The 26,466-nt window shown below is 46.8% G+C and overlaps 6 protein-coding genes across 6 annotated transcripts; 4 read left to right on the top strand and 2 right to left on the bottom strand.

Annotated features, from left to right (window-relative positions):
• Nucleotides 1–1,625: 1,625 nt before the first annotated feature.
• F4822DRAFT_444690 (uncharacterized protein) lies at nt 1,626–2,731 on the top strand (the record flags this gene model as incomplete). Its single annotated transcript, XM_051463282.1, has 1 exon — nt 1,626–2,731. Exon 1 carries the CDS (start codon nt 1,640–1,642, stop codon nt 2,729–2,731), a length of 1,092 nt encoding a protein of 363 aa, XP_051311976.1. The 5' UTR covers nt 1,626–1,639.
• A 171-nt stretch (nt 2,732–2,902) lies between these two features.
• On the top strand, nt 2,903–4,014 carry F4822DRAFT_444687 (uncharacterized protein; the record flags this gene model as incomplete). Its single annotated transcript, XM_051463281.1, has 2 exons — nt 2,903–3,535; nt 3,598–4,014. The coding sequence occupies exons 1-2, from the start codon at nt 3,335–3,337 to the stop codon at nt 4,012–4,014; spliced, it is 618 nt and encodes a 205-aa protein (XP_051311975.1). The 5' UTR covers nt 2,903–3,334.
• Nucleotides 4,015–4,641: 627 nt separating this feature from the next.
• On the bottom strand, nt 4,642–6,455 carry F4822DRAFT_308609 (P34-Arc-domain-containing protein). The gene is made up of 5 exons (XM_051455288.1): nt 6,261–6,455; nt 5,953–6,194; nt 5,472–5,894; nt 5,274–5,423; nt 4,642–5,221 (listed from the first exon to the last, which is right to left on the bottom strand). The coding sequence occupies exons 1-5, from the start codon at nt 6,320–6,322 to the stop codon at nt 5,142–5,144; spliced, it is 957 nt and encodes a 318-aa protein (XP_051311974.1). The 5' UTR covers nt 6,323–6,455; the 3' UTR covers nt 4,642–5,141.
• A 129-nt stretch (nt 6,456–6,584) lies between these two features.
• Nucleotides 6,585–9,719, top strand: F4822DRAFT_308605 (WD40 repeat-like protein). Its single transcript, XM_051455287.1, has 2 exons — nt 6,585–6,650; nt 6,714–9,719. Exons 1-2 carry the CDS (start codon nt 6,634–6,636, stop codon nt 9,607–9,609), a joined length of 2,913 nt encoding a protein of 970 aa, XP_051311973.1. The 5' UTR covers nt 6,585–6,633; the 3' UTR covers nt 9,610–9,719.
• Nucleotides 9,720–9,919: 200 nt separating this feature from the next.
• Nucleotides 9,920–11,760, top strand: F4822DRAFT_409262 (phosphotransferase enzyme family protein). The gene is made up of 2 exons (XM_051458644.1): nt 9,920–10,296; nt 10,403–11,760. Exons 1-2 carry the CDS (start codon nt 10,198–10,200, stop codon nt 11,465–11,467), a joined length of 1,164 nt encoding a protein of 387 aa, XP_051311972.1. The 5' UTR covers nt 9,920–10,197; the 3' UTR covers nt 11,468–11,760.
• Nucleotides 11,761–12,679: 919 nt separating this feature from the next.
• F4822DRAFT_308426 (uncharacterized protein) lies at nt 12,680–15,224 on the bottom strand. The gene is made up of 5 exons (XM_051455285.1): nt 14,302–15,224; nt 13,848–14,225; nt 13,488–13,797; nt 13,190–13,430; nt 12,680–13,109 (listed from the first exon to the last, which is right to left on the bottom strand). Exons 1-5 carry the CDS (start codon nt 15,044–15,046, stop codon nt 12,759–12,761), a joined length of 2,025 nt encoding a protein of 674 aa, XP_051311971.1. The 5' UTR covers nt 15,047–15,224; the 3' UTR covers nt 12,680–12,758.
• Nucleotides 15,225–26,466: the final 11,242 nt, after the last annotated feature.

The following is a 26,466-nucleotide window of genomic DNA, read 5'->3' as shown; positions in this document are numbered from 1 at the left end:
AATTGTAAGAGAATGAGATTGGTTCTTGATACCTACTGGAACACCGACAAACCATCGTGGAATATTATATTACTACAAGCATAACCTTAATAAAAATAATGAACATGAAGAAAGAAAAGAATAAAAATGTTGACCGGAGAAGGAATCGAACCTCCCAACTGAGGGTGTCGGCCCTGGGAAACGCTACTTTGACATACTGAGGAGCTATTTTAATAGCTAGTCCAACATCCGACATTGAAGGTATAATCCGACAGTTCTGACAACGACACCACTCAGCCATGGCCCATCCGGCCCTTGTTACTGATTTCTTGGGGGAAACAAGCGCAAATAGGACATATAAGCTTAATCATAATGTCCGATGAGTTGCCGAAGGAAAAAACCATACCGGAAACGTGATCAGATAGCTATCGGGTGCTCCATATCGGGGGCATATACGTCATATACAGGGTGTAAAGGGTTACCTAGCGTTTTATAAGATTCTAACACACATTAGGGTGTTTGGTTGTAGGAAGCCACGTATATACAAGGCCATAGTACCTACGTATTGAAGTCATGGTGAGTTGTCATGGCCATATACCAAGTAAAATCATTACTGTACCTTGCGGCCATCATGATATGGAGTTGACAAGTCATATTTAAAATTCCTAAGCTCGTGAAAGAAAATGCAATATCACATTGATATCATGTTGGGTAGGTAATAGAATTGTCCGTGGTGTCGTATGATCGTCTGGGAAGATATAATGCGACCGTTCTAATACCTAATTGTCTACAGAATGCGGTTTTGCAGATATATATTCTACTCCGAGCCTTACAAATATCACTACAGCCCCCGACAGAAAATAGTTTTCAAGTAGATAGGGTAGATAATTGCTATTGTTCCATTGTTGGGAGGAATACCTGCTAGAATAAAGCAGGTATTTGGGTATTGTTGGGCTGGAACAAAGGTGAGGAGGACCAAGAATTTACCCAAGCTTCTTTCGTCTCAAAGAATCCACCTCATTAACACAGGCGGGTACACGTCTAATCATTCACCTTCATTGCCTTCATATATGCGTTCTACTGGGCAGTTTCTAGAAACTGTGACTAACCTTGGTCCCACGATTGTTGGCGAGGTACTCGTTGCACAAATACTTGTAGCTCTTTGCCATTGTATTCTAACAAAAGCTCACCCCAATCATGCATGTGCGAAGATCTTGTCAGAAATGATTCATGAATTCGACATTAGCAATGTTTTTATACGACAATGGATATGTGCAACTTAACTAACTTCAAAGGTCACCTATAAAGCTCGAAGGCCACCCAACACTCTTAGGAGGGTTCCTTTCTCCTTCCCTGGATTTTTATGAGTTGAAAAGAAAAAAAGAAGATATTTTATTATTGACTCCAAGATCCGCATATTGCTGAACTTGGGTGTGTAATGAAGTTTGACTTGACTGAATCAATAATAATCGTCGAGACAAAAATGCAGAGAAATAATTATACAGACAGGTATGGGAGGCCTGCGAATCAAGGTAATACATTCTAATCTTTATCATGAACTAAGATTGCAGTAGCTAACAATTATTTCCATTATGTAGATTCTGGGTACTCTGGTGGACGAAGACGACCGTCTTTCAGCACTAGCTACTCGTTTCCTTCCATGGCACCTCCTCCCCCGGAGCCCTACACTTCCGCCTCCCGTCCTACCTACAGCCCCCGACCGCGTGCCGCCCCATGGCCACCCCAAGAACAATATTTCCCAGAGCAGTCTACCGGCTACTACCCACCCCGATACTACTCAAATCAGAGGAGTCCTCCTCCTACTCCTCGTCGCACACCCCTATACCGCGTCGTTACTCCCGGTGTTCCTTTCCAAGAGACCTTTGAAGAACTTCCTCCCATGGCCTATCCGCCTCAGCCTTCAAGAGGACGTGATAACCCCTTTGACCCAAACTCAAGATACTCGCCATACGCATCTTGGGTTCCACTCCGCCCAGCCCCAGTCCCAAGCCCAGCATTCGCCAGACCCACCTACGAAGTCTACGAAACGCCCGAACCCGAGGGCCGGCGCACACCACCCCACCAACTCCCCCCCGAGCCCGCCGCACCACGAGCCTTAACGCCAATCCTACCCGTAGACCTCTTCGAGCGTCCCGAAGCCCTAACCTTCCGCACACGCGAGGACCTACAAACACGTCTAGTCAGCACCTTCCGACCGCTAGTCGGCGTGCTAGGCGGTATCGTAAAGCGCCACCTAAACCTAAAAAACCAACCCAAGGTCAAATTCGACATGTACCCAATCCTGCTCAACGACACCCGACCGATCCTAGCCAAGCGAAGCCAGACCTGGGACCGGGGTCCAATCTTCCAATTCACGATCCCCCGCTCCCGGATGCGGCCGCAGACGTTACAGGATGTAAGCGACGCGCTCAAGGACGAAGCGTACAATCATGCGAACCCCTGGTACCGACAGGCTGGCTTCGTGTTCCGGGTTTCGACGCGTGGGGGCAATAGGAGGGAGGGTCCGTTACGCAGGATTCGGTATTGGGTCCCGCCGGCTACGATATACGCTTTTGTGCGCCGGGCTGGATATCGCGCGGAGCAGGTTGTGCCGATTCGGGAGGATTTGGAGGAGTTGGAGTACCGACAGGACTTTGGTGATACGAGTGAGGATGATCAGGATGCGCTTGTGGATGATATGTGGGATTCTGTGAGGAATAACAATCAGGGATTTCCTGGGGGAAGTAGTTAGAGTGTGAATTACCTATGGAACATTATGGGGTCAGATCTTGCGAGGCTTGGTATGGTATTTTGGCCTTGGCTGAATCATCGTCGGAGTTATGGCTTGAATGATGGAGACAGACTTTGAAGGCTACCTAGGTAGTAACTAGTACACGATCATAGCATGCATTGTCTCGCGAGACGGAGTTTGATTTTTAATATACGTAGATACCTAGGTAACTAATAAATGACCCTACATGATTAATCATATTTTATTTATTGTTACGATACCTTCGCATTGAGGACTTGCCAGAGATATATCCATTCGTCCCGTGGAAAGTCATAAACATCGAATGTGCGGTCAATGCTAAGCATCCGGCGGCTAGGAGCTGGGTCTGGGTAACATGAAATGTCGAACTCTTCTTCGGAGCCTCACGAAGAGCACCAAGCTAGAAAGCGAGGTGAGAAACTTCAATCGGAGCTATCATGGAACATTTCGGTAAAAACAACTGCATTGTCATGCGGAGATAGGCGTTCCCATTGACAGCAAAAGCCTGAGTGAATAAGACAAGGGGACAAAGGAAGCCAACAACCATCAAAGAAAGTCCAACGCACAACCACATTGTTATGCAACATGGGTGTACGTGGTATAACACGACCAACCATCTGCCAAAAATGTGTCAGTGTTCGTCGACTTCCCGCATCTCGCATTCTGTATAAGAAGGCGGCTACCCCACTAACCAATGAGAAAGATACGTCCGTCATCTCCATAACGTTCGTCGATTTCGTGCCTTTAGAAATCCACCCATTAGCGCCGATACCATGTGCTCTTTCCGTAAGACAATATACTCGTGCAATCACTCCGTTGTGAGTTTCACACCTATAAACCTCTGCCAGGCGCAGATGGACTATGAAGCGGGTCTGCGGCAATCGCCGTGTAATGAACCGTCTACACACCCGAGACTGAACGTTAAAGTGCCGCACTTATGTTCATATTGCCATGACCGAAAGTCGAAACTCGACCGGCAGTTCGACATTGTGAAATCGAAGATGAGCGATCTGCGCACACAAATCGAGGGAATATATGGCAGATGCGCCAAACACCTCGACGAGGCAGGAGTAGAGACATCGGATGTATCACCAGCGGTCACATTTGTTTCGACGAGGAAGGTAGTGATTCCCAAGGCTGAAGGCAAATTAAATAGTATCGCTACCGTAGAGTCGGTGGATGAACCTGATCCTGTTAAGGCGTTCTTAGCGAAGAAGAGACAAGAAGACGATGCGCATTTGATGATGATCTCAGACTTCAGGTAAGCCGTCTAAAGCCTGCCTAGTAAAACTTATATATAGGTATCTGGGTATTTAGATGCGGATTCGAAGCCTCATTAGCGCCATCTAGTCTCGTTAATACAACTCCTTTCACATAGTCACGTGTACTTCACGTGTGCTGTAGTTACAAATTAGGATTCTCTTCAATCGTTAGATGTTTCTCGGTGTCACGTGTGGCGTTTGAATAAGGGCCAAGACAGTACAAGTTGCTATTTCACCTGGGTAAATTCACCTATCTGTACCTCGAACATTTCGCAATACGTTATTTCGGATAGATGATTTTGGTTGGTAAAGGAAAATAGCTCTCCTTAGTTCTCGTAAATGAAAAGGTTAGCACTCTATAGCTTTGGATGGATGGATGAATGTAGTAGCTCACAATAGCCCCCTTGTCTTTGCGAACATACAACAAAGCTGGATTTTGGTATGTTTTCTGATAGATAAAGCTATAGAAAAGAATAATGAAATAACAAGACTTGTATATCATGTTAGCTATTCGCGAAATGTATATAGTAGCCACTTTCGCCAACTTACACGAATGAGTCAACCCAACCCAACTCCAACCAACTTGCAAAACGAATACCCCTAGATCTTTGGAAGCCTGTATTTCCCTGCTACCCATGAAATAAACTAGTCACGATGTTTGAGATGTATCAAGACCCGAACCCGCAACCGATCGGCGTAAATTTTCTAGACCTTCTCTGGGTCTGGGTCGTCCTTTTGGCCGGAATGGTCATATCTTCCGTTGTGATGAATGAGGGGTTAGAGAATCCGGACTGGGAAAAACCCTTCCTATGATACCATCTTCGGATTCTTGCCTTGGACACTCTAAGATTACAGACAACTCGGGAGTCGGCGTCTTTGCTTCAGTAAAGTGAGGGGGGATATGTTATCTCGTCCTGTTTAACAGAATTTCGTATTGCAATTTCATAGTATTCTGGAATGGGTTGATTAATCCTCCATAAATTTTGATGTGACACATACGCAGAAGTGAATAAATTGTCAACGTGTGGGTATGTCGTCGCGTCATTCGTTATTAGGTACTTTAATACAGGGAATTGGCTTTTCGTATCGCCACATTGTTTTCGAAAACCCTGATCCTATAAACAATCTTTCTAAGCCTGAACTTTGAATGTCCTTCCGCTTGCCGTCTTTCGCTCCTTCTCTTCGTTCTCTGGCCTGGCGCGTCGGAGTACTGTAGATGTGATAAATATGATGCCTCACTGGGATTAGAAGTGAAATTTTACCTTGTAGGAAATCTGCTGTTCTCCTTCTCATACGGGAGTGAATGTATGCTTTGGAAGCCTTGATGTGGTAATGGAAGTAGTCTCGGAAGGTCTGAATGTGGGAGATGACATCCGGCATTCGCTGGGGTGTCAAGTGTCGCGGGAACAGAACTTTCAAGATTAGCACGATATTCCCAGATAGAATTATATAGAGCATACCAAATGTAACATATCCAACCTCATTGCTGGCGGTGGCCTGTACACCTGGAACACCTTGTAATTCTAGTGGTGGGTCATTTCTGAAGAGAACTTGCGGTGCGTTTTGAATGGCTCTCCTTCGCGCATCGACGAATTCTTGAATGAAGACCTTTCCAAACACTCTGTCTGTTTCTTCTCGGAAGATGGTGCTGAAGATGACGGTCACACGGTCGTGACTCGCCTTGACATAAATAGCCTCTTCGTCACGGTAGTGGATAGCCATAACATCACCGCCTTCTCGTACACCTTGGGGTGCCTCTTCCGATGTGTATTTCGAAGCGGCTTCCTTTAGCTTATAGTGTTCTGCGTAGGCGTGCTCGAAGGGCGAAGCCATTGCGTTGCGCTTGAGTAGGGAGATCTTCTTAACCAGCTCATCTCGTTCCTCTATATTGATTGTTAATACCATAGTTATTGGACCGTGATGCAAATGTTGTATAATTACCCTTGTCATCCGGTAGATTCTCTAAGTCAACCTGGACTGAGAAATCATAGCCAATTTCAGGGGCAACGACATAGGGACCGTATTCGCGCTGGAGGACTTGTTCGGCACCATATAGGACAAGTTCTTTAAAGCATCGAATTTGAATAGAGACAAGGATCTTTGTCTTCACTTCGGGGGTGGAAATGTGGAAGGTTACGCCGTCGAAGTCGGAAACGGTCTGGTCAATCGTGGCGGGAGGTGCTCTAAATGCATTATTAGGCTCGTGATCTTTTGGAGGTGAGATGCAAGAATCTCATTATTCGACATACCCATAGAGTCTTTCCTTGAGTATAGACTCTATCAAGACATTTTGGTAGTCTAAAAGCAGCATGTTGACTTGAATTGACTATTATGCTTGCTTTGAGACTGTGCTTTGCGTATTGACAGGGAGCTGGACTTGAATGTAAATGGAGAGAGTTTAATGGGTGTGAGTTTCGATGCTGCCTTTGGTGGGGCACGAGATGCTTAGGTACGCAGTTACGTACCTAGGTAGAGAGAAGAGGTCCGTGCTCATTTATCAACCCGATAAGATAAGAAATAAGAAATTCTTATCGCCGACTCTTCTAAGAAAAAAAAGTTATGGACCCGAATTTCTCGAGTTGAACAAATTGAAATCCCCAAAGATTCAAGTCGATCGCAACAATGGTCAAATCATACTTGTGAGTGCCAATTCCTTAATTTAGTTTCGCATGTAGATTGCGCTAATAACAGTCATATCATAGAAAGTATGAGCATGCGAAATCGTTCGGTCTTGTAATCTCCAGCACCTCGAATATCCTCTGGACCCAACAAAGCCGCTCCAGTACGGGCTCCGGCCAAGCAGTCGTCGCCGCGAACGCGGAGTTATTATGTTGGGATATAAAAACCAGTGATATAGTCGAAAGATGGAGAGACGAGAAGAGTTCCGCCCAAGTGACTGCCATTGCGCAGAGTAGGGTCAACGAGGATCTATTCGCTGCAGGCTACGAAGATGGTAGTGTTCGAATATGGCGAAGCAAGGACCCGAGTCCCTTTATCACCTTCAACGGGCACCGTTCGGCGATTACTGTCCTAGCGTTCGACCGATCCGGCGTCAGACTTGCGAGCGGCTCGAGAGACACCAACGTAATTGTCTGGGATCTAGTAGCAGAAGTTGGGCAGTTCAAACTCCGAGGACACAAGGACCAAATCACGGGTCTACAGTTTGTAGAACCGCAAGAGGAGGTTGCAGAAGGAGAAGACTCTGAGGCTATGGTTCTCGATGGCGCAGGCGACACTTCATCTGAGGGTTTCTTGCTTACCACCGGAAAGGATGCGCTAATTAAGCTCTGGGATCTGGAGTCAAGGCACTGCATCGAAACACATATCGCGCAAACGAACGGTGAATGCTGGGCCCTCGGAGTTTCTCCAGATTATAGTGGTTGCATAACGGCAGGAAATGCTGGCGAACTAAGGGTCTGGGCCCTCGATGCTACTTCACTAGCTGCCTCAAGACAACAAGTCGATATGCCTGCAAATATGCAATATCTACGAGACCGAGGGACGTTATTCCGAAACGGAAAAGATAAAGCCACGGAAGTTATTTTCCATCCTCGCCGAGATTACTTCGCTGTACATGGATCGGAGAAATCTGTTGAAATATGGAGGATACGAACAGAGGCCGAGATTAAAAAGAGCATAGCGAGAAAGAAGAGAAGAAGACGAGAAAAACTCAAGCAAAAGAAAGAGGGCGACGCAAATGGCGACACTGAAGTGGATGGAGACGATGACCAGGATGGGGACATTAGTAGCGCCGACATAACCGATGCCTTTGCACAACACTTAATCATTCGAACGGGTGGAAAAGTGAAATCAGTCGATTGGGCCGATACGCGAGTCAAGAAGAAGCTTCAATTGCTAGTCGGCACAACCAATAACCAACTAGAATTGTTTGATATGCCGCTAAAGGAAAAGAGCAAGAAATCAAAAGAAGAGGATGTTCCCGACTACGAGAGAGCCCTATCAATCGAAATTCCTGGCCACCGGGCGGATATCCGATCCTTAGCCCTGAGTTCCGACGATAAGTGGCTTGCATCTGCATCCAATGGAAGCCTCAAGATTTGGTCAATGTTAACACAAAAGTGCGGCAAGACCTTAGAGTGTGGATACGCATTATGCAGTGCGTTTTTGCCCGGAGATAAGCTCGTCGTTGTTGGCACGAAAGGTGGCGAGATCGAATTATTCGAATTAGCCACTGGTACCCTACTCGACAGCGTCAGTGCTCACGAAGGAGCAATTTGGTCGTTGCAGCTTCACCCGGACGGCAGGTCGATAGTGTCGGGGAGCGCCGACAAATCAGCCAAATTCTGGAAGGTCCAGGTGGTACAAGAGGAAGTCCTCGGAACAACTCGGACGACCTCGCGCTTAAAATTGGCACACTCACGGACACTAAAAGTCTCAGATGATATCCTAAGTCTCAAGTTCTCGCCAGATGCAAGGTTATTGGCTGTTGCACTACTAGATAGCACCGTGAAGGTGTTTTTCGTGGATTCCCTCAAGCTATATCTCAATCTATACGGTCACAAATTGCCCGTGTTAGACATGGATATATCATACGACAGCAAGTTGATAGTTACGTGTTCGGCGGATAAGAATATTAGGATATGGGGTCTTGACTTTGGTGACTGCCATAAAGCGTTATTGGGACACCAGGACAGTATTCTTCAGGTCAAATTTCTTCCAAACAACCGGGAAGGAAATGGTCATCATTTTTTCAGCGCTAGCAAGGACCGGACAATCAAATATTGGGATGGTGACAAATTCGAGCAAATACAGCGACTTGATGGTCACCACGGGGAAATCTGGGCTCTAGCGATTAGTCAAAGCAGTGAACCCCCCTTCATCGTCAGCGCTAGTCACGATAAGAGTATCCGAGTGTGGGAAGAAACAGATGAGCAAATATTCCTTGAGGAAGAAAGAGAAAAGGAGATCGAGGAATTATATGAAAGCACATTGACGCATTCTCTAGAACAAGATGCTGATGCGGAAGACGAAAATGGAGAAATCGGAGCTGCAACGAAACAGACTTCAGAAACATTGAACCATGGTGAACGGATAGCAGAGGCCTTAGAGCTGGGCATGGCCGATTTGCACGTCATGAAGGAATGGGAAGAAGCCAAAGCTTCCAATCCGAACATCGCGCCACCTCAACGCGATCCGATGTTCATGGCGCATGGCGGAATCAGTGCTGAAGAATACGTAATGAAGATCTTTCAGAGACCAGCGGCCGCTGCGCTTAACGATGCGCTGCTCGTCCTCCCATTCGCTTCAGTTCCTATACTTTTCACCTTCCTCAATCTCTTCGCCATGAGGTCGATGAATATTCCTTTAACATGTCGAGTCCTATTCTTCATGCTAAAGACCCACCACCGCCAAATAGTAGCTAGCAGGACGATGCGAGTTATGCTAGATGGGATTCGGTCAAATTTGCGGAAGGCTCTGCAAAGGCAAAAGGACGAGATGGGATACAACATAGCAGCGCTCAAGATAGCGGGGATGCAAATCCAAGATAAGGGTATCAAGGAGTATGTGGATGAGAATTGGGATGACGGCACCGGCGCACAAAATATTAAAAAGCGAACATTCGTTCACGTATCTTGATATACGGTTAGACTTTACATACTTCCGAGTACCGTATTTGTATAAAAATAGAAGCCTGTAAATCTTATACCATCTAAATCTAGCCCGTTGAACCAATGATATCATCACTACGAGATCGCCTAGTTCCGACTTAACGGAAACCGAGGACCTTGGCGCGAGACTAGGGTCCCTGAATGTAACTTCTACCCCTCCCCCGCATGGTTCGGCGATAGGAATGACCAATTAAATGAGACTCGCTGTTACCGCCTGCCGGGTTTGTAGCTTACCTCGGCTTCTTTTCCGCGACATCAAGTAAATCGCCGATTCTTTTATTTTTGCTTATTCTTTTCTTTCTTTTTGTTCCAATTCGAAGCTCACAATTCCTCCTATTTCCTCTCACTCGCCTCTCTACACCGATAAGATTTGTGAGATGTGAGATGTGAGATGGGGAAGCGATCTTAAAGTTGAATTTCTAGTTTTGGTTTTGGTTTCTAGCTATATCACGTCGCTGGATCATGCGGTGATAGCTATAGAGCTCTGTTAAGTGAATTGAATTTTCCCCCTTTTTCCACACCTACCTCCATCCGTAAGCGCGAACACTTCGAAACCATGGCGGGAAAAGTTAGACATCCGATTGATATAGCGACGTTGGAGCGCTACATCACCGAAAATGTGCCAGAGATCAAGGTGCCGTTGGACGTGAAGCAGGTTCGTGACAAGAATCCATTACCGACATATCAATACCATATATACCATTCACATAGCTATCTACCTCTTACTTTAGCTATATACCACAGCTAACATGCTCCCTCAGTTCGGTTTCGGCCAATCCAACCCAACCTACCAACTAACCTCTAATCCCACCGGCTCCAAATATGTCCTCCGCAAAAAACCCGCCGGCAAGCTGCTCTCACAAGCCGCCCACAAAGTCGAGCGCGAGCACCGCGTAATCGCCGCCCTCCAGTCCACCAACGTGCCAGTCCCACGCGCATACTGTCTCTGCGAAGACGCCAAAGTCCTAGGCACACCTTTTTATATAATGTCTTTCGTAGCAGGACGCATATTCGAAGACGCCGCCATCCCCGAAGCCAAATCGCCCTCCGAACGCAAGGCTCTCTGGCGCGCAGCCGTCGAGGCGATAGCTGCTTTGCATACAGTTGATCCGAAGGCCGTCGGATTATCCACGTTTGGAAAAAGCGGGGGGTTTTACGCGAGACAGTTAAATACGTGGAAGCAGATCTGCGATGCACAAGCTAACACCAAAGATATCGAGACCCAGCAACCGGTAGGTGAGATCCCGCATATGCAGGACTTAGTCACGTTTTTCAGAGACGAGGGGTTGAGACCGAGAGATAGAGTCACGCTCGTTCATGGCGATTATAAAATCGATAATGTAGTGTTCGCCGCGGAGGAATCGCGCGTTGCGGGGATATTGGATTGGGAAATGAGTACGATTGGGCACCCGTTGAGTGATTTGGCGAATTTGATGCATCCATTTTATAGTGCGAGTATGTCGCAGACTCTGAACGAATCCCAATCCACGGGTCTGGAGGCTATTAAAGCAGTCTCACATCCGGGCTTCCTCCCCGGTGCCACACCGGGCCTTCCCACGCCCGCTGAGGTCCTGGAATGGTACGCCGCGGCCGCGGGCTGGACCCCGACGCCTGAGGAAGTGGGTTGGGCCAGTGCGTTCAGCGTCTTCCGACTCGCGGCTATATGTCAAGGTATCGCGGCAAGAGTTGCTAAGCGCCAGGCTAGTAGCGCTGATGCCCGACGACATGCTTCGGCTGTGAAACCGTTAGGCGAGTTCGCCTGGGCGTTAGTCAAGAAGGAAAAGGAGAAGAGGGGGAAGCAAGGAGGACGGGAGGCGAAGCTATGATGTGATTTGCGTTAGGTACTTGGGATTATTCGATTTGGCGGGCGTCTATTGACTTGTAAACTTATTGAGTATGATTGGTTACCTAGGTACATGTGGATTATAGTGAAAGCAAATAAGAAATGACGACAACATTATCTCATGTATAATCTAAGGCATACCGAATTTACTTGAGGCATTGAATCTCAAAATACCTACGTGCTATAAATCTCATTCTACGAATCCTAAGTAGAGCCGTACGTTTCTTAGCATAGGTATCTCAATTTGTTTATATACCTACCTAGCTATAACTATTTCCCCCTTCTCGTCTCACCACGATATATAGCACCGGAAACGTAGAAGGGGGCAATAAATCACCAGATATCACCGGCAAGAATAAAAACAGGCATCAATCTCAAAGCACATCGCTCAATTAAAGAGCCTACTTTGCCTATCTGTATTAGAAAGGTATAATCCTCCCATATCATCTCACAAATTCCATCTTAGGGGAGGGGAGAAGAAAATACCTAAGAAGTTTAGTTGATCGGTTGATTCATTTGCTCTGGTTTCGGGGGGAATTATGTGCATTCATCAAGAAATAGAAAAAATAAAGCCATAAACTATCGTCTGTTGCCCTGAGGCCGAGAACTGAAGAAGAAATTCCCTATGAGGTGCGAATTTTTGCGGGAGAAAAGCAGCCTAGTCTAGTAACCGTCTCCTAAAAACAGGAACCGAGGAGAAGAGAGAAAGAGTTTCATGCTGTCGTCAAAGGATGATGCCAGTGAGATCGAATCGAACCGAACCGACTGGGAAAGGAAATGTATGATATCATCGCGAAAGAAACCCGTTGCGTATCGTTGCGTTGCGTGACAATTGCCGCCCTGTGCCATATCCCTTAAGGAAAACTCCACTAACGCCTAACGAAGATGTGTGCTGAGTTGAGTAGCAGCAGTGAAAGTGAAAGTAAGAAAAAAATAAGACCGCCTCCATATCAGCCTCAAATCAGCCTTTGCATAGTACCGAACCGTCGAAATGCCGTACGCGAAACGAAAAACGATGCAAATCTCTATGCGAATGACCAATTCCATAAAACGTCGTATGCACGAAGGAGAAAAGAAATGTCCACTCGCAAGCGGCAATTGATGAAATCCATTTAATACTTGTGGTCTGTGCCGGCACTTTAGTCGTGTTTCCGTCGTTTGTTTGATGATGTCTGACCTCGAGACTCAGGTCGTTCCACGCTCGATTCAATTTCGTTTCTGGTCGACCTGTACGAGGATGTCGGGATTAGGTTTTCCTCTTGACCACGTTGTCCCTACAACTGGTGAGGGATCATTCCCGGATACAATGACTCATCGGCATTTGACATATAAACTTCTGGGCCAGCAAACGTGGGAGACAACGGTGCAGCGAAATCACGCAAGTGCGGGTGCAGTGCCAAGTGATTGTATTCTTCGGAGCCGCCAGTTGAATTGTTCATGTTCAACGGGTTTGCGTAAGGCTCGGGTGGTCCTGCGATGTGTGGATGGAATGGAAACGGAACACCGGCGTCGAATGTAGGTCGATTACTTGGGGTTGGTGAAGATAGGGAATTCTGTCTACCATGCGAATGAGTAGGGTTTGTTCTTCCAACCCAAGGGTACTGCTGCTGCTGCTGCTGCTGTTGCTACAGAACGTTAGTACTTCTGGGTCTCCCAGATTTCAAGTAACCCGATGAAGAGATAGTTCTCGGTTATATGTACGAACCTGAGCTTGAGAAGAATTGTTCGGCGCGGGTGCTCCAAAATGTTGTTGTCGAGCCTGAGGGAATCCTCGCAGGCTACCGTGACGAAGGCGTGTCCTTCGTCGGCTCTCACCGATATCGTTAAAAGGAAGCGGTGAGTGACGCTCTCCGGCAGGGTGCCAACCCATGTTTCTACTATAATCCATCCTTCTAGAAATACCGGCGCCGCCTGGTCCGTTGTAATCAATATCTGGGAATGGGTTACTATATCACAAGTCAGTACAGGGTGTCACAGCATTGGAGGGGAGCAGTATTAATTACCTAGCGAAGTGCGATTGAATACCCGGCATTCCACCCTCGGATCGACCGGATTCGTGGTCTCGTCCGTGTCGCATTTGCAAAACCTGTTGTTGCTGGCGAATGAAACGATAAACGTTGTGTGCATTCATTGCGGTTCGATGGGGCTCCGAAGGGACCTTATCTCTACAATAGGGGCAACTGTCCGACTCTTGAAACCATTTCTTGATACAATGGTCGCCGAAGACATGTTTGCACTTTGGCAATCGCAGCGGGGTTTCGCTGGCGCCTTCGGGTGTCTGCACTCCATAGTCATTATAGCAAATCACGCAGGCTATGAGCTGTTAGCTAGGAATAATAATCATGATTCGCGGCTCCACTTACTTCGCTCGTTCTCTGGAAGACTTGAGATAGTCACACTTTCGAGTGATGTAATGGCTTTTTTCGAAGCAACCCTCTTGCCCGAAACGGCGCCTCTTACAAGTTGCTGGGCCCTCATACGGTCATCCTCGTCAGCAGCTCCAACGAGAGGACCGATGTACATAGCAGCACCTGCAGCGTCAGCGGCCTCCAAAAGGCCTAATGTAATCGCTTCAGGATCTGATTCCTCGTCGCTTGACCAAGTATCATCATATGACGGTAGTCGGTGAATAACTCGTCTGTTTCGATTCGCATTAGTACGACGGGGGTCCGAAGCCGACTCTCCGGGATTTTCCGCGGCTCTTGATGCAGGGGGCCACCGGCGAGGAGGTGACGATGAAGCTGCGAAGAGGATAAAAAGTCAGTATTTCTCATTTTGAATATTATTAAACATCTAGACGACGGGAAAATAAAATACCTGATGAAGAGGACGACGCCTCGTTTCTTGCGCCCGAAGATGAGCTTGTCTCGGCCATTGTGGATGATAATGGTACACCACTATCCCGTGGAATAAATGGAGGAGGGGGGCTATGATTTATTGACTGTTGGCTTGGTCGTGTTGTTTGGGGAAATGTTTGTTGCGGAAGGTTTTGACTTGAAGACGCAGCCGGAGGGGGGACCGTGTTGATAGAGGGTAAAAGATTGTTTGCTCTTGCACCATGCGCAGCCCCTCCAGTTCCGGTTCCACTGGCAGTTCCACCCTGTGCCTGACCTTGATTAGAGGTCGAGGGATTTCCTTGGGTGTGTTGAATAGGTGCAGTACCTCCAATTCTTTGCAAACTCGGCATCGGGGCCCTGTTTCGGAGTGCGGATTGGTGGGGGTTGTAAGTTGTCGGACCGCTTGGCGTGTAATGCGGTTGGCTAATTTGCCCTGGACCAAGCGGGACAATATGCGGGGGGAATTGGGAAGAATGCCCTTCTACGGGCCATCGATGAGTATGGGGATGATGATATGGCGGAGGCAGTTGCCAAAAGGCAAAGTTGTTATGGACCGGATCGAAAGGATAGTTGTGACGCGGAAGCATGTGCGAGGGTTGCCCGTTCTCTGCTGCGGCACGCAAGGCTGGACAAGCGGAGCGGGCTGCGTGGTCCAAGTTTGATGTCGAAGGGTGAGCTCCATGCTCTGGCGCGTGCATCGTGAAATCCATAGCTGAGGGGTCCATGACTATCCTTTCTAAAGAGGGGCAGCCTCGACGAGATAGCCGTTACTTCCGTTCCCAGACCTCAATATTTGTCTTGATTTTTCTTTCCCTCGTACAAGGCAACTACCCAGTATGAAATGTAGTATGCCCAAGGTAGATCGCCACCAGCTGCTGCGTATGTGTGCGAAGGGCACCGGTGAGTGCTAGGCTTAATGGCGAATGCCGTCGTTATTATCTATGCTGAGGCTTTACCCCACCAGACACCGAAAGAGACGAGATCGTGGCTACCGCAAATTGCCGCCCACTTGTCACGAATCGCAATATCGGATTTAGCGGTGAGAATGGAGGGAATGACGTCGACGAGAGTTACGAATGATTTAGGCACTGCCGGAGAAGATTGTAAGGTGGTAAGATGTTGAGTCTAGGATAGGTTCGTGGTCTCGAAATAAATATTCGGGTGCGGACCATAGAGGTAGACGGGCCGTGTTAAGACGAAACAAACATCGGCAAGTACCAGGACCAGGTAATGGCACTGTCTGTAAAATAATGTGAAGTCGAACGGTTACCTAGGCACCTAGGTAATCCGTCCGACCTTGGTGGTTGGTTCACTTAGTGGTTCCAACTTGTGAACAGTGTCCGTACCTTTTTGTCTTTTTGTCTACCTCTCCACTTCTGAACGCTTGCTACCCAGCCAATTAATTGCCGGGCTACTGAGGATAAAGAGTATTAGACTGGTTTAACCGCTTTGGGATTGACGATACTGGAAAATCGAAATGTTTGCGAGGGAAAGAATGTTTTAGGTCCCTTTTTAGGAGGTTCCGAAATAGAATATGACTCTTAGGTTGAGAGGTATGTAGGGTGTAGGTGGTAGGTGGTTGAGGCGCTGGGGGGAAATGATGTCGCCGGTTTGGTGGGATAGAATAAACTGAGGGAGAGTTGGAGTTGGAGAAGCGGAGGCTTTGGCTTTGGCTCTGGCCCAGATGCTCATTCCCTCATTCCCTTCAGTACCGAGCGTCCGAGGCACCTAATTCGGACTTGCCTGATTGATTGATTGATTGATTTGTACCAATCTAATACCGGGAGAGAAGTTGGAAGGCAGGGTCGGAAAAAGGAAAAGGGCGGAGGAAGAGGGAAGGAAGGAAGAGTAGGAAGGCAGGAGGGAAATACAAGACAAAAGAGAAGGAACTCACGGTAAGAATTAAGAAGGTATAACGGGTAGTAAGTGTGATGCAGCAGCCAAATACCTCTATACATACGTGGATGTACGTATATGTATGTATTTGTATGTATGTACGTATGTAATGTTATGGATGTATGGAGATTGATGTATGAGTGAGTGAGAGAATGAATGAATGTGTGATATGTACCTACCTACTTTCATACACACATACATATACATACATCAATACATACCATACCAGACTAGACCTACCTACATCACATCCCACACATACATATACAGTACATATATACACACACATGCAGTGCGGGCTCTTCTTCTTGACGCCCATGCCCATACATAGTGTGCATCGTACTGTATGATACGACGAAAAACCGTCTAAATGCGCCCAATGGTAAATAAGGTGGGAGGTGGGTAGGTGCTTAGCAGGGCTTATCCACCTTACATCCATGACCTACCCGGCAGGCCAGGCATAAGCTAACATGTGTGAGTGCGATCATTCAAGGGATCCCATTGTCCACATAGGTTTTTCTCTTGTCGAATGGATGGCTGTTCAAAAATAACCGAATCAGACACTCACTTACTTACACACTTACACATATACCCCATGTTCCCTTGGCCAGAGCCCCCGGGATATATGTATAAGATATGTAAGTAGTGTGCTATACTGTGCATACAGTACTCGGTGTGTGCATACGTACCTAAAGTACGTTAGATATTTTACTATTGGGTGTTGTGGACCCAGGAATCATTTGCTGTGAGATGGGAAGAAAAAAAAAAAAAAATTTAGGCGATTGTCTGCTGAAGTTGTTTTCGCCTCTTTTCTCTTCTTCTTTTCTTTTTGTTTTCTTTGTATCCAGGTTTGCGAAAAGGAACCATTGGCAATTGCAGGTGTTTAGATAACACCATCCAAGCTGAGGGGACAGAAAGGAAATGGGCGGTTCATGACTTTCCGGCCAATTTGCTGACTTGCTGGGCTGGTCTGGCTTGGCTTACTCTCTCAAGCAGGCTTAGACGCCCGTCAGCTGGTGCTTGCGTCCGGGCACCGAGTCGAATATGCCCTTTAAGCTTAGCTGTTTGGCGTTTAAGAAAATGAACTAGGGCGAAGTCGACATGTGTAGTACCCATATATGTATGTATTGTGTAACTGTGCTCCTTGTTGCATTGATTCGGCGGCTCGGGCACTATCGACGTTGGCTGTGAAGTGCTAGGATGATTGCTGTTTAACAGGTATGTAAATTTTCAGAAATGGTTTCACATTCGAGTCGGTTATTTGTACGAATCCAACCTGGAACGATAAGGAATTTACGATATGCAATAAACATCTTATCGGCCTAATTATTCCGTTCCTCATTGTTCCATCCGTTCGCTTATTTGAATGAACTTCCGTCATTAACAGTCATGATGACAAAAGACTCTATTCCACCATACATCACTTAACATGCTATGATATTTCGGTTGTTAACTAGTTGAGAAGCGCATTAAGTGGGATATTATGCCAGTTGTTCATCTCCTCTTATGTTCATGACTTGTCCTTTTTAGAATCTCTTAACCCATCAATGTTCTCTCTAGCGATAACGTTCTTTTCACGTATAAGCGGCAACTTTAATCTGTAGTATGGACCAATGAGAGTTGGCTTTCGGGTGACTTCGGCGCCATTTCTTCCTTTTTGGGTAATGTCTTGACCGAATGGCGGAATGTCACCGCGCTGCAGGGGCCCGTATAATACGGTGTTGAGGTATGGGAGTGGGACAACCAACCCCTCCATGCACATCGGACACATAAAAAAGAGAATCGTCGCTCTTGGTCGCCGAATCAAATGCACAAGCAAGTAAAATAATATTTAGTGTAGTCAAGCCCATCCCGATGTATGGCCACAACCTGATTCTGAAGTACGAATCAATAATCAAGATATCCGACCAGTTTTACATAGTTGATACCCTACTGACTCGCTTTTTTACTAGCCACATGACAGAATCACAACCTTGATCAAATCCGAGCAAGACGACTGACTGAATGCTGATCACTCATACATCGTATTCCACCCTTTTGTTCCAGTTCCAGTCATGGACCAGACCCCTCTTAACTTGCCCCTCCCCCTCCCCTCTTATTCCCTTATTCCCACACTCTCTGCCTCGCTCATTACTTACATGCGTACATACATGGTAATAAGTGCGAGGTACAACCTTCAAGCCCGGCGCCTCGCTGCAGCTAGGGTGTCTTTTTTTCACTTCCAATAACCAACCAAGGGATGCAACGCCAGTAAGTAACCCATAACTTTGTCAGCCCTTGGTGGAGTACGGTCTTGTGGACGGAGGTGTACTATACCATAATACTACTCACTGGGTCACCCTACCTAGGATCTGATAAATCATCCTGGTGCTTCCTGAGCACATATTACCTTGGCCCGCCAATACTGCAACTTGTTAAAAAAAAAAAAAAAAAAAACCCCTAGTTTTCTGATCCCCTTCACGTCCCGCTCTAATGATTTATCGCGCTCTTTTTGCGATACTGCTCTTCTGTCTGTGCGCAGAGGGACCGACAAACTGATACGTGCTCAAGCACCCAAATGCTTCCGATACTTATTTATCATTAATCAATCACAAATATCTGTCGCAAGTTATGTCGGACTACGGACCGACCTTACAACGACCCAAGAAAGTTCTGCGATGAGAATGGGGACCACTTACATAGGTACCTAACATAAAACTACCCCAACGACTATGGCCAGCGCGGTGTCCGCGGACGTAATAGGTATATTGGTATGCCTAGGTTTTTTTCGGATCCAGACCAGACCCAGACCCCTTGAGCGTAGCAGCATATCCTCATCGCCAATAATCCCGTCTTAGACAAGAAACCAAAAGAAGATCCCCGTTTACGGAGTTTTTTTAGGACTGTTCCGTATGAACTCCAACCACGCAGATCACGCACCTTGTAATACTAGGTAAGCATTTTTACGGACACGCACATATCGGACTAGCTACCTATCCATTAAGATACTTAAGATACCCCACGGAATACTGTGCGCCTACTGAAAATGGTTAAAAATGGTCAAACGATGTCTCCGTCCCCCATGTCAACCACATACGTAAAGCGCGAATACCCTACGTATGAATTACTACCTATAAAAAGACAAACTAGATACCGATAAGCGGGTTTGGGTCAGGGATCTACACGTGTATGCACGGAGCGATGAGACTAACTACCTAGGTAGCTAGCTGTCGACATTGAAGGACCTTGTCCTTATCTTCAAACTCCGAAAAGGTTAGAGTACCTACTATATGTAGGTAGGCAAGCTTTCTCGAATAAGCCGACTTAAAAACCGTCATTTTTTCACCACGTCTAGCCAAGTTTTTTTTCTCGTCTGCGACCGTTGCAAGTTCTCACAAGCGAACCCGCTCGTCGGTCAAGATACGGCTACGAACACGCCAGGTTACGTTTACGTTCCCTGCATCATGGTACTTTTGTATGCTATTTAGCGGACCGTTCGATATCATGACCCGCCTCTGACGCAGTCACATAACTTAATAGTAAGGCGATTAAGTCACATGCTGTCCTACCTAAGACTACCTAACAATGATGCATCGTATCCATTTACGAACGAGAGAAAAATTTTACATAAAAGAACTAGGCTATCAGAAGAGGAAGCAAGGAGAGGACGATACGAAAGAGAATAAAAAATACTAGCGTTTGGTTCCTGTGGGAGGCCGTAACTCAAAACCAGCGAAGACGGTTGGGTCGGGGTTAGAGAATAAAAAAAAAGAATATTTGATTCCCTTGGAACTGGACCTTGAGGGGAGGTCCGATTTAATTGACAGTTTGGGTGCCTCTCTAGCTCAAATATTTTACATGGCATGTAACATGAGAATGGATAAGAACTTTATGCTAGTCAACATCTTACTTACACCAGCTAGACAATAGATATCTACATGGAAGTTAAGCGCTACATAGAAAAGCGCAAACTCCTTCCTCAAATAACTACCTAGGTAGGTACCTACATAGATAAGTGGTATGGAAAATTTATAGTGCTATGCTGCGCTGTGTTTAAAGAACTTTTAGGTATCATCAAAGGATTGGGGGTACCTAGATAGGTGCCTAGCATAGTGGTGCTACAGTGGTGGTTCAACACAGTATATATGCGTGTATACAGAACTGAGTCTTAAATTATTATTATATACGAATCTTGACTACTTTCTAAACGATGGCGAAACCCGCCCCTGCGCCCCTTCCAATTAACAGCTAGCATTAAAATCGTGGCCTCCGTATCCGGTAACTAAAATCAACTAAAGTCAACTAAAACTACCTGGTAGGTCACCTATCCAAACTTCAACTCAACTCTTCTTTCTTTTTTCAGATCAAATCCTAGCAAAATCCGACCAACTGCAAAACTCGTTTAAGATCCTCCAGGGAGTCCCGACCTCTGCCGTACTAAAAAGTCTTTTTGTCTTCTTGTCGTTCTTGGTAGGCAAATGGCTTTTCTTGACACGATGATTGGTTCGTTCGCCAAGCGATCGACCCAGGGTTCTCTAACTTCCAAGGTTGTCTTGCAACTTACTCGTCACAGTATCATTCACTCATTCATCCACCAGGGAATGTATCAACATCTTACTGTACCCTCATTCCTCTAAAATGATGAGGGCCCCCTTGTCGATGCTATCTACTACTTTACCTACCAGCCTACCCGCTTGGTAACGTGGATGAACACACCATGGATTCCGACAACGTGCGTGGTCAGCTGCCGCTGGAAATATGACCTTGATGATATGTAAAAGGGTCTCTCGGACTTTGGCCCCGGTCCCGTCCTACCACGAAATATTCAGCCAATACTGCCGCGCTATTTATTAGGTGGTTTAGGGTACTCTACCTACCTTAGGTACCTAATTCCGAGCCTATCGCCAACGCCTATCCTTCTCTACCCGTGCGAAAATGGGCGCTGGCGAGAACGGCATCTGCGACGTCTGCTACATACGCTACGTATGCTACCTACGTATTTAGTTCGCGATTAGGAAGCCCAGCCGCGTTGGTCCGCATCACAACACTCAGCCTATTTCTTCCACCCGTGTTTCCCCAAGCTTTGATCCAAGCATATTGCTCAGCCGGTTGGTCTACTTGTCTATCATATTATTGCTGCTTCTCTAACCGGGCTCGAGATTTTCAAATCATACCAAAGTAGACAGGCGCCTTCATCCTTAGCTCCGCTCGCAAACCGTCACCGACATTCTAGATCGCGCAGACAGTGCTTTATCAAGACTATTTATATATTAGGTTAATGGGCGCGAGTTCTTTTTTTTCTTCTCCTTACACTAACGCCAGCAAACTTGAGTCATATGATGTTGGCTCCTCTCACCGCATCTCAGTCTCCGCCTGCCCGCGCCTCTAAGAAAAACCCTGGCCTTTCGGCATTCAAGCAATAACTAAATGGGCTCCCTGGTGCTTCTGTGTCTTGGGTCTTGGCCGCTAGCTTGACAACCCGACCTGTGCTGTCTAACATCCCTCCATTTACGCCGCTTTTGTCCAATCCATGACAGCCGCCTCGGGATAATAGGAACCTATGTATATGCATCCCAGCCGAATCCTCGCCTTCCTTTTCCTACGTTTGACATCTCGCTCTTTCATCACTCGCCTCGTACGGAAATATTGATCCGAAGGCCAGCCAAATCCCACTGAAACATCATGGCTGAACACCTGCACTGTCTGAAGCACGTTGCCGATCCAGGACCGTTCACTCTTATCTAGTGTCTTCCGTGACATGTCGTATGTCGCATAGGTATCATTTTTTTTTTTTATAAATTTCTCAAAACGCTGCGCTGTTGCGACACCATCCCCCTAGCTTCGATCGCCCGGGCCAGGTTCGAAACTAGGGCATGCGGTCGCATTACTATCCGCATTACTATCAATCAGCTATTAGGCGAACCTTTGTCAAACCGACCATGTTATGTCTCGCAATTTTTTTCATTATTTGCCCCTCCTAGGATCTCCAAAAATTCGAGCGCCATAGCAGCATGTGCCGTCGGCGCCTCCTGTACATTCCCGTTTAAGTTGCTTTGGGCTTACATTGATTAGATCCCACACGTTGCTTTATTCGCCTTCTAGGCTCAAGAATAAGGCGCAGCGACAAGACCGTGCATAGGATCCATGCAGAACCGATCACACCTAAATTGATATTCATGATGTGTCGCCCAACGGTAGAATTTGCCTACTTTTATGCTCACATCAGACGGCTGGGGTCAAAATTGCATTTCCCGAGCAAGCCACCGCTGGCGGTCGCACACTGTGAATGAAAGCTTTTTCATACAAATTACCGCACCCTTTGTTGACAGCATTATCGGATCCGTCAATCCTCAACATATCTTTACCTATCGATTCTAAGAATTTGATTACAACAAGGCAAGGCGTGGACGCAATAAATACGCCTCAAACATGTTAGCGCCGCGCAAGATCGCAGGTCAAAACAATGAAACATACTGTTATCGGAAAGGGGTTGCCGAGTACTCGGATCGCGGGACAAGCCAAGGTCTACCTATACCCGCTGACGCTCAATCGTCAAGCTGCCGCTCAGATTTACGAGGTTGGATGATCCCGACGCAACTTAGGACCTGCTTAATTGATGCGCTCAAACTGCTGCATCCTATGAGAGCCACACTTTATATGCGGCCGATTTAGGTAAGATTTTTCAAGATATTTCGTTACGCGTACTACGAGGCTCTCACGCTTGTGAGACCAACTTTTGAGGTTGTCGGAGCGGTGCAATTCGTCGCTCACGGTCCTCTACGCCTTACCAACTCATCCCTAGCATGGACGGACTGGGACCAAACGACCACGCTTTAGAATAGGGTAGTGTGGTTTATTGCCGTTACCCGAGGCTCGTCCGTATCGGAACCCTCGGGTTCCACAACATTCCGATTTTGGAAATACGCCTCTGAAAGCAATAACGCTTCTGTGAGGCTTTCGTCATTTGACTCATCACTATCTAGAACGTAAGTTCGGTGCTGCGACAATGTACGAACTAGGCCTGGGCCGTTTCTACGTCGTTTTGAGCTTATCACATACATCGCATCAACAGGCAGCTTCCCCGGGGCTGCCGTATCTTACTCATATATCCTTGGTGCTCACAAAGAAACCACAAAATGAGATGGGGTTTCCACCCTTGGATTAGGCCAGGCGTGTCTGAATCCACCATCGATACGGGCGACGATCGTAATCGTGTCAAGGTGCCTCTTTTTTTCGAGCGCTATTCTCCCTTGCAAATGGTGATATCCGAGCCAGAGTAGGCAAGCTTAAAGCCTATGCGATTGTGGGGAATCCTTGGTCCAGATCACCGCCCGAAATGTCGCCAACCCAGGTAGCCATCACAGGTTGAACACGTGGCGCGTTTTTCATTCGAAGGTCTTGAGCAAAATGGTCCGATAAGGTTTCATTTAAATAGGACTTGTCAAGCCCCGTCCCTCTGCGATTAAGTGGCAATGGCCCTGGATGACTCAACCCTCACAAGCTCAGATGACTCTGATATAGAAATGGGACCGTCGCCGTCGCGCTTGAGACAATGCTATCAACACGTGGATCCGGCCACGTAGTTGATGCGATAAAGCTATCGCATATTATAAGCACAGCGTGTCAATGACTACAATGCCGCTTTTCCCCTAGGTATGTCAGCTTCAACTAGGGGCGAAGTCTGGATGAAGAGATGTCGCGCTTGATGTTGCGAACACCCCGTCAAAATTTCGAGTCCAGGCCGCGAGCAGAAGCCACATTACTACTGGTAGGTCTTCTCTGGCTATTTGTCTCTATGTGACAAGTCTGCAAGGGAGATATTTCGAGCGCGGAAACTTATTGCGAAGCAAGTTGGCGCCGTCGACATTGAAGAGATTACCCTGAGTGAGTATAATAGATAACTCTTAGCTAGTAATCGTACTTAATATTATTAGATCTATAGAGATTTCGCAAAGTTCTTCCTCGTTCGCTTGCGATATTCGTGAAGCATTTTGAACGTACACCCGCGACCACATGCCACCATACTTAAATCCATCTACAGCAGCGACCTGCCAACTAGTGAGTACCATAGTAGACCTTGAACTGGTAGCGTAAACGTCTTTCCTACTTCTAAGCGGAGATCAGAGGGGGGCAGGCGTACTTTGCCGTTCCAAGTAGACCATATGGGTCGTCGGCGATAAACATAGCAAGACATAAACAACCCACCCTCTTCCTCAGAAGCGCTGTCAGACCCTGGGATCGACTCAATATGATCTCTCACGCCCATCAGGGAATACGCCTAGTAGAATTGTTGTTTTCATTTCTTTTCTGATTTATCATTTCTTGTTACGCGGCACTCTAGTCTTTTCTCCCCCAATCCAACAGAGGAGTCTCAAATGAACCCGTGCTCTCATTGCTAGATCTCTAGCTGGGCTTATGGCCATGCACACTAAGTAGGGGTAAGAGCTCACTCTTGCATTATCATGCTACTGAAAGGATACCACGAGCATCACTTCACAGCGGGCACACAAGGCGATGCCGTCCAGGAAAGCCGTCTGTAGCTAGGTAATACTCAATAGCCATCTCCTACCGCTTCTGTATGATTCCTAGTCTGATACTTTTAATCCTCATTCTTGAAAATAGAAGAGCTCAGTTTACTATCGTTCTTTACTCCTTGGCCAGGTACACATCCACCGCATCAGATAGGTGAGTTATTAAACCCCATGCCAAAGTCCTTCTTAAGGTTTAACAGTGTAGCTGAAGGAGGATTAACCCACGAAAAGCGCAAATGACCATAGTGTATATCGACCAAGTCACCGAACTCGCACCTCAGTAATTCCACGAGATCAAACCCATCTATCAACGCCCTCGCACCCTTTTATGTTAGTTAAATTGATCCTCGAGTACCTCCTACGCATATCTACCTCGTGTCTACGAGGTAGTATACCTGAGCGGACACCTAGACGAGAGTCGAAAGAGGCCCCTTCATACTCCAGTGGTCAAAGTCTAGGGGGGGGATTACATTGTCGCAAACCTCCGTTGCTGGCACCCCTATATTGAGCTCATGGTGCTGCTAGGAGTGTATTGAGAATGAAACGTCGGCGTTGACTATTTTCCCTGCACATGAGAGCTGGTAGAAACACCGGAGTTTCGGAGTATAAGTTGGTTGTAACGACTCTATCATCAAGCAATATGATTTGCTTCTCGAAGTACTCTGAGAACAAGTTAAGAATACGATGGAAGTCCCTAAGCTAGACATTTCTCGGATTCAGTTAAGCTTAATATTGCATCATTACGATGCCTGTCTATGTTTACTGGGTAGTTATTAGGCAATACTTTCTGCTCCTCGTCCTTCAATCGGGCGTGAATCTAGGAACGGCCTTAACTTGAGTCGGTAGGCTTAAACACCAGCTTGTTGCTCTTTATACGATTTATTGTACTGATATTAGACTATGGTTAGCTGCCTAGGTAGGTTTGTGTGCGTCGTTTTCTATGTTCAAATATTACAAGTACTTGGCGGTGTTCGTCTACTAATTAAACTAGTGCGTCATCTTGTTCCCCCGCAAGGCTTCACGGAGTTTTAGTTATTATCTAGATACTATCACCTGGATAGTCTTCGCTTGGACTCTCAATTCCTGGCATTATGCGTCCACCATGCGCTACCTTCTGCAGGATCTCCCTTATGTTTTCGTAGCTTCGGCGGTCTCGCCTGGTTCTATGATTCTTAATGAGTGCTGCTTGATTTAATTACTGGACCTCCTGGAAGTCACGGCCAAAGGGCGCCTCGCGAATAACGTCGGTATGTCTTTCGTGCGTTAGGGGAATAGGATTCATCGTTACACTATATCAACAGGAATCCGCCTATAGTCCTAGTATTGAGCATTGGTAGCCTATCGCATGAATAGCTTCAAGGGTGTAACATGTCCAGGTACCATCGCACAACGCCCAAGGCATGCAGGCAGCAGTAATTCGACTAAGGCCATACTCTGTGCATCTTCTCGACGACCCAATTGCAGAAGCAATTCCCCAAATGAGTAATTGCTGGTCGTACCTGACATACCAAGAATCCCGCTATATGAAACATAATCCCGCCGTGTCGTTCCTTCCTCCCGAGCGTGAGCGGAGCAAGAACCGGTACGGCAGCGGGAGGCCCCGAACGACTACTTGCGTAATAAGCAATACGTAGGCAGACTCGTATGCCAGGTAACGTAGAAAATATTGGTGTGTATGCTGTATGCATGATTCCTTCATCAATTAAAATCCCTTATCCTTATCCTAATACACACCTTTC

This window comes from Hypoxylon trugodes, assembly GCF_022578975.1.
Source record: "Hypoxylon trugodes strain CBS 135444 unplaced genomic scaffold F4822scaffold_7, whole genome shotgun sequence".
Taxonomy (NCBI): domain Eukaryota; kingdom Fungi; phylum Ascomycota; class Sordariomycetes; order Xylariales; family Hypoxylaceae; genus Hypoxylon; species Hypoxylon trugodes.
Note: the sequence above shows the minus strand (reverse complement) of the source record. Positions and strands in the feature narration are given on the sequence as shown.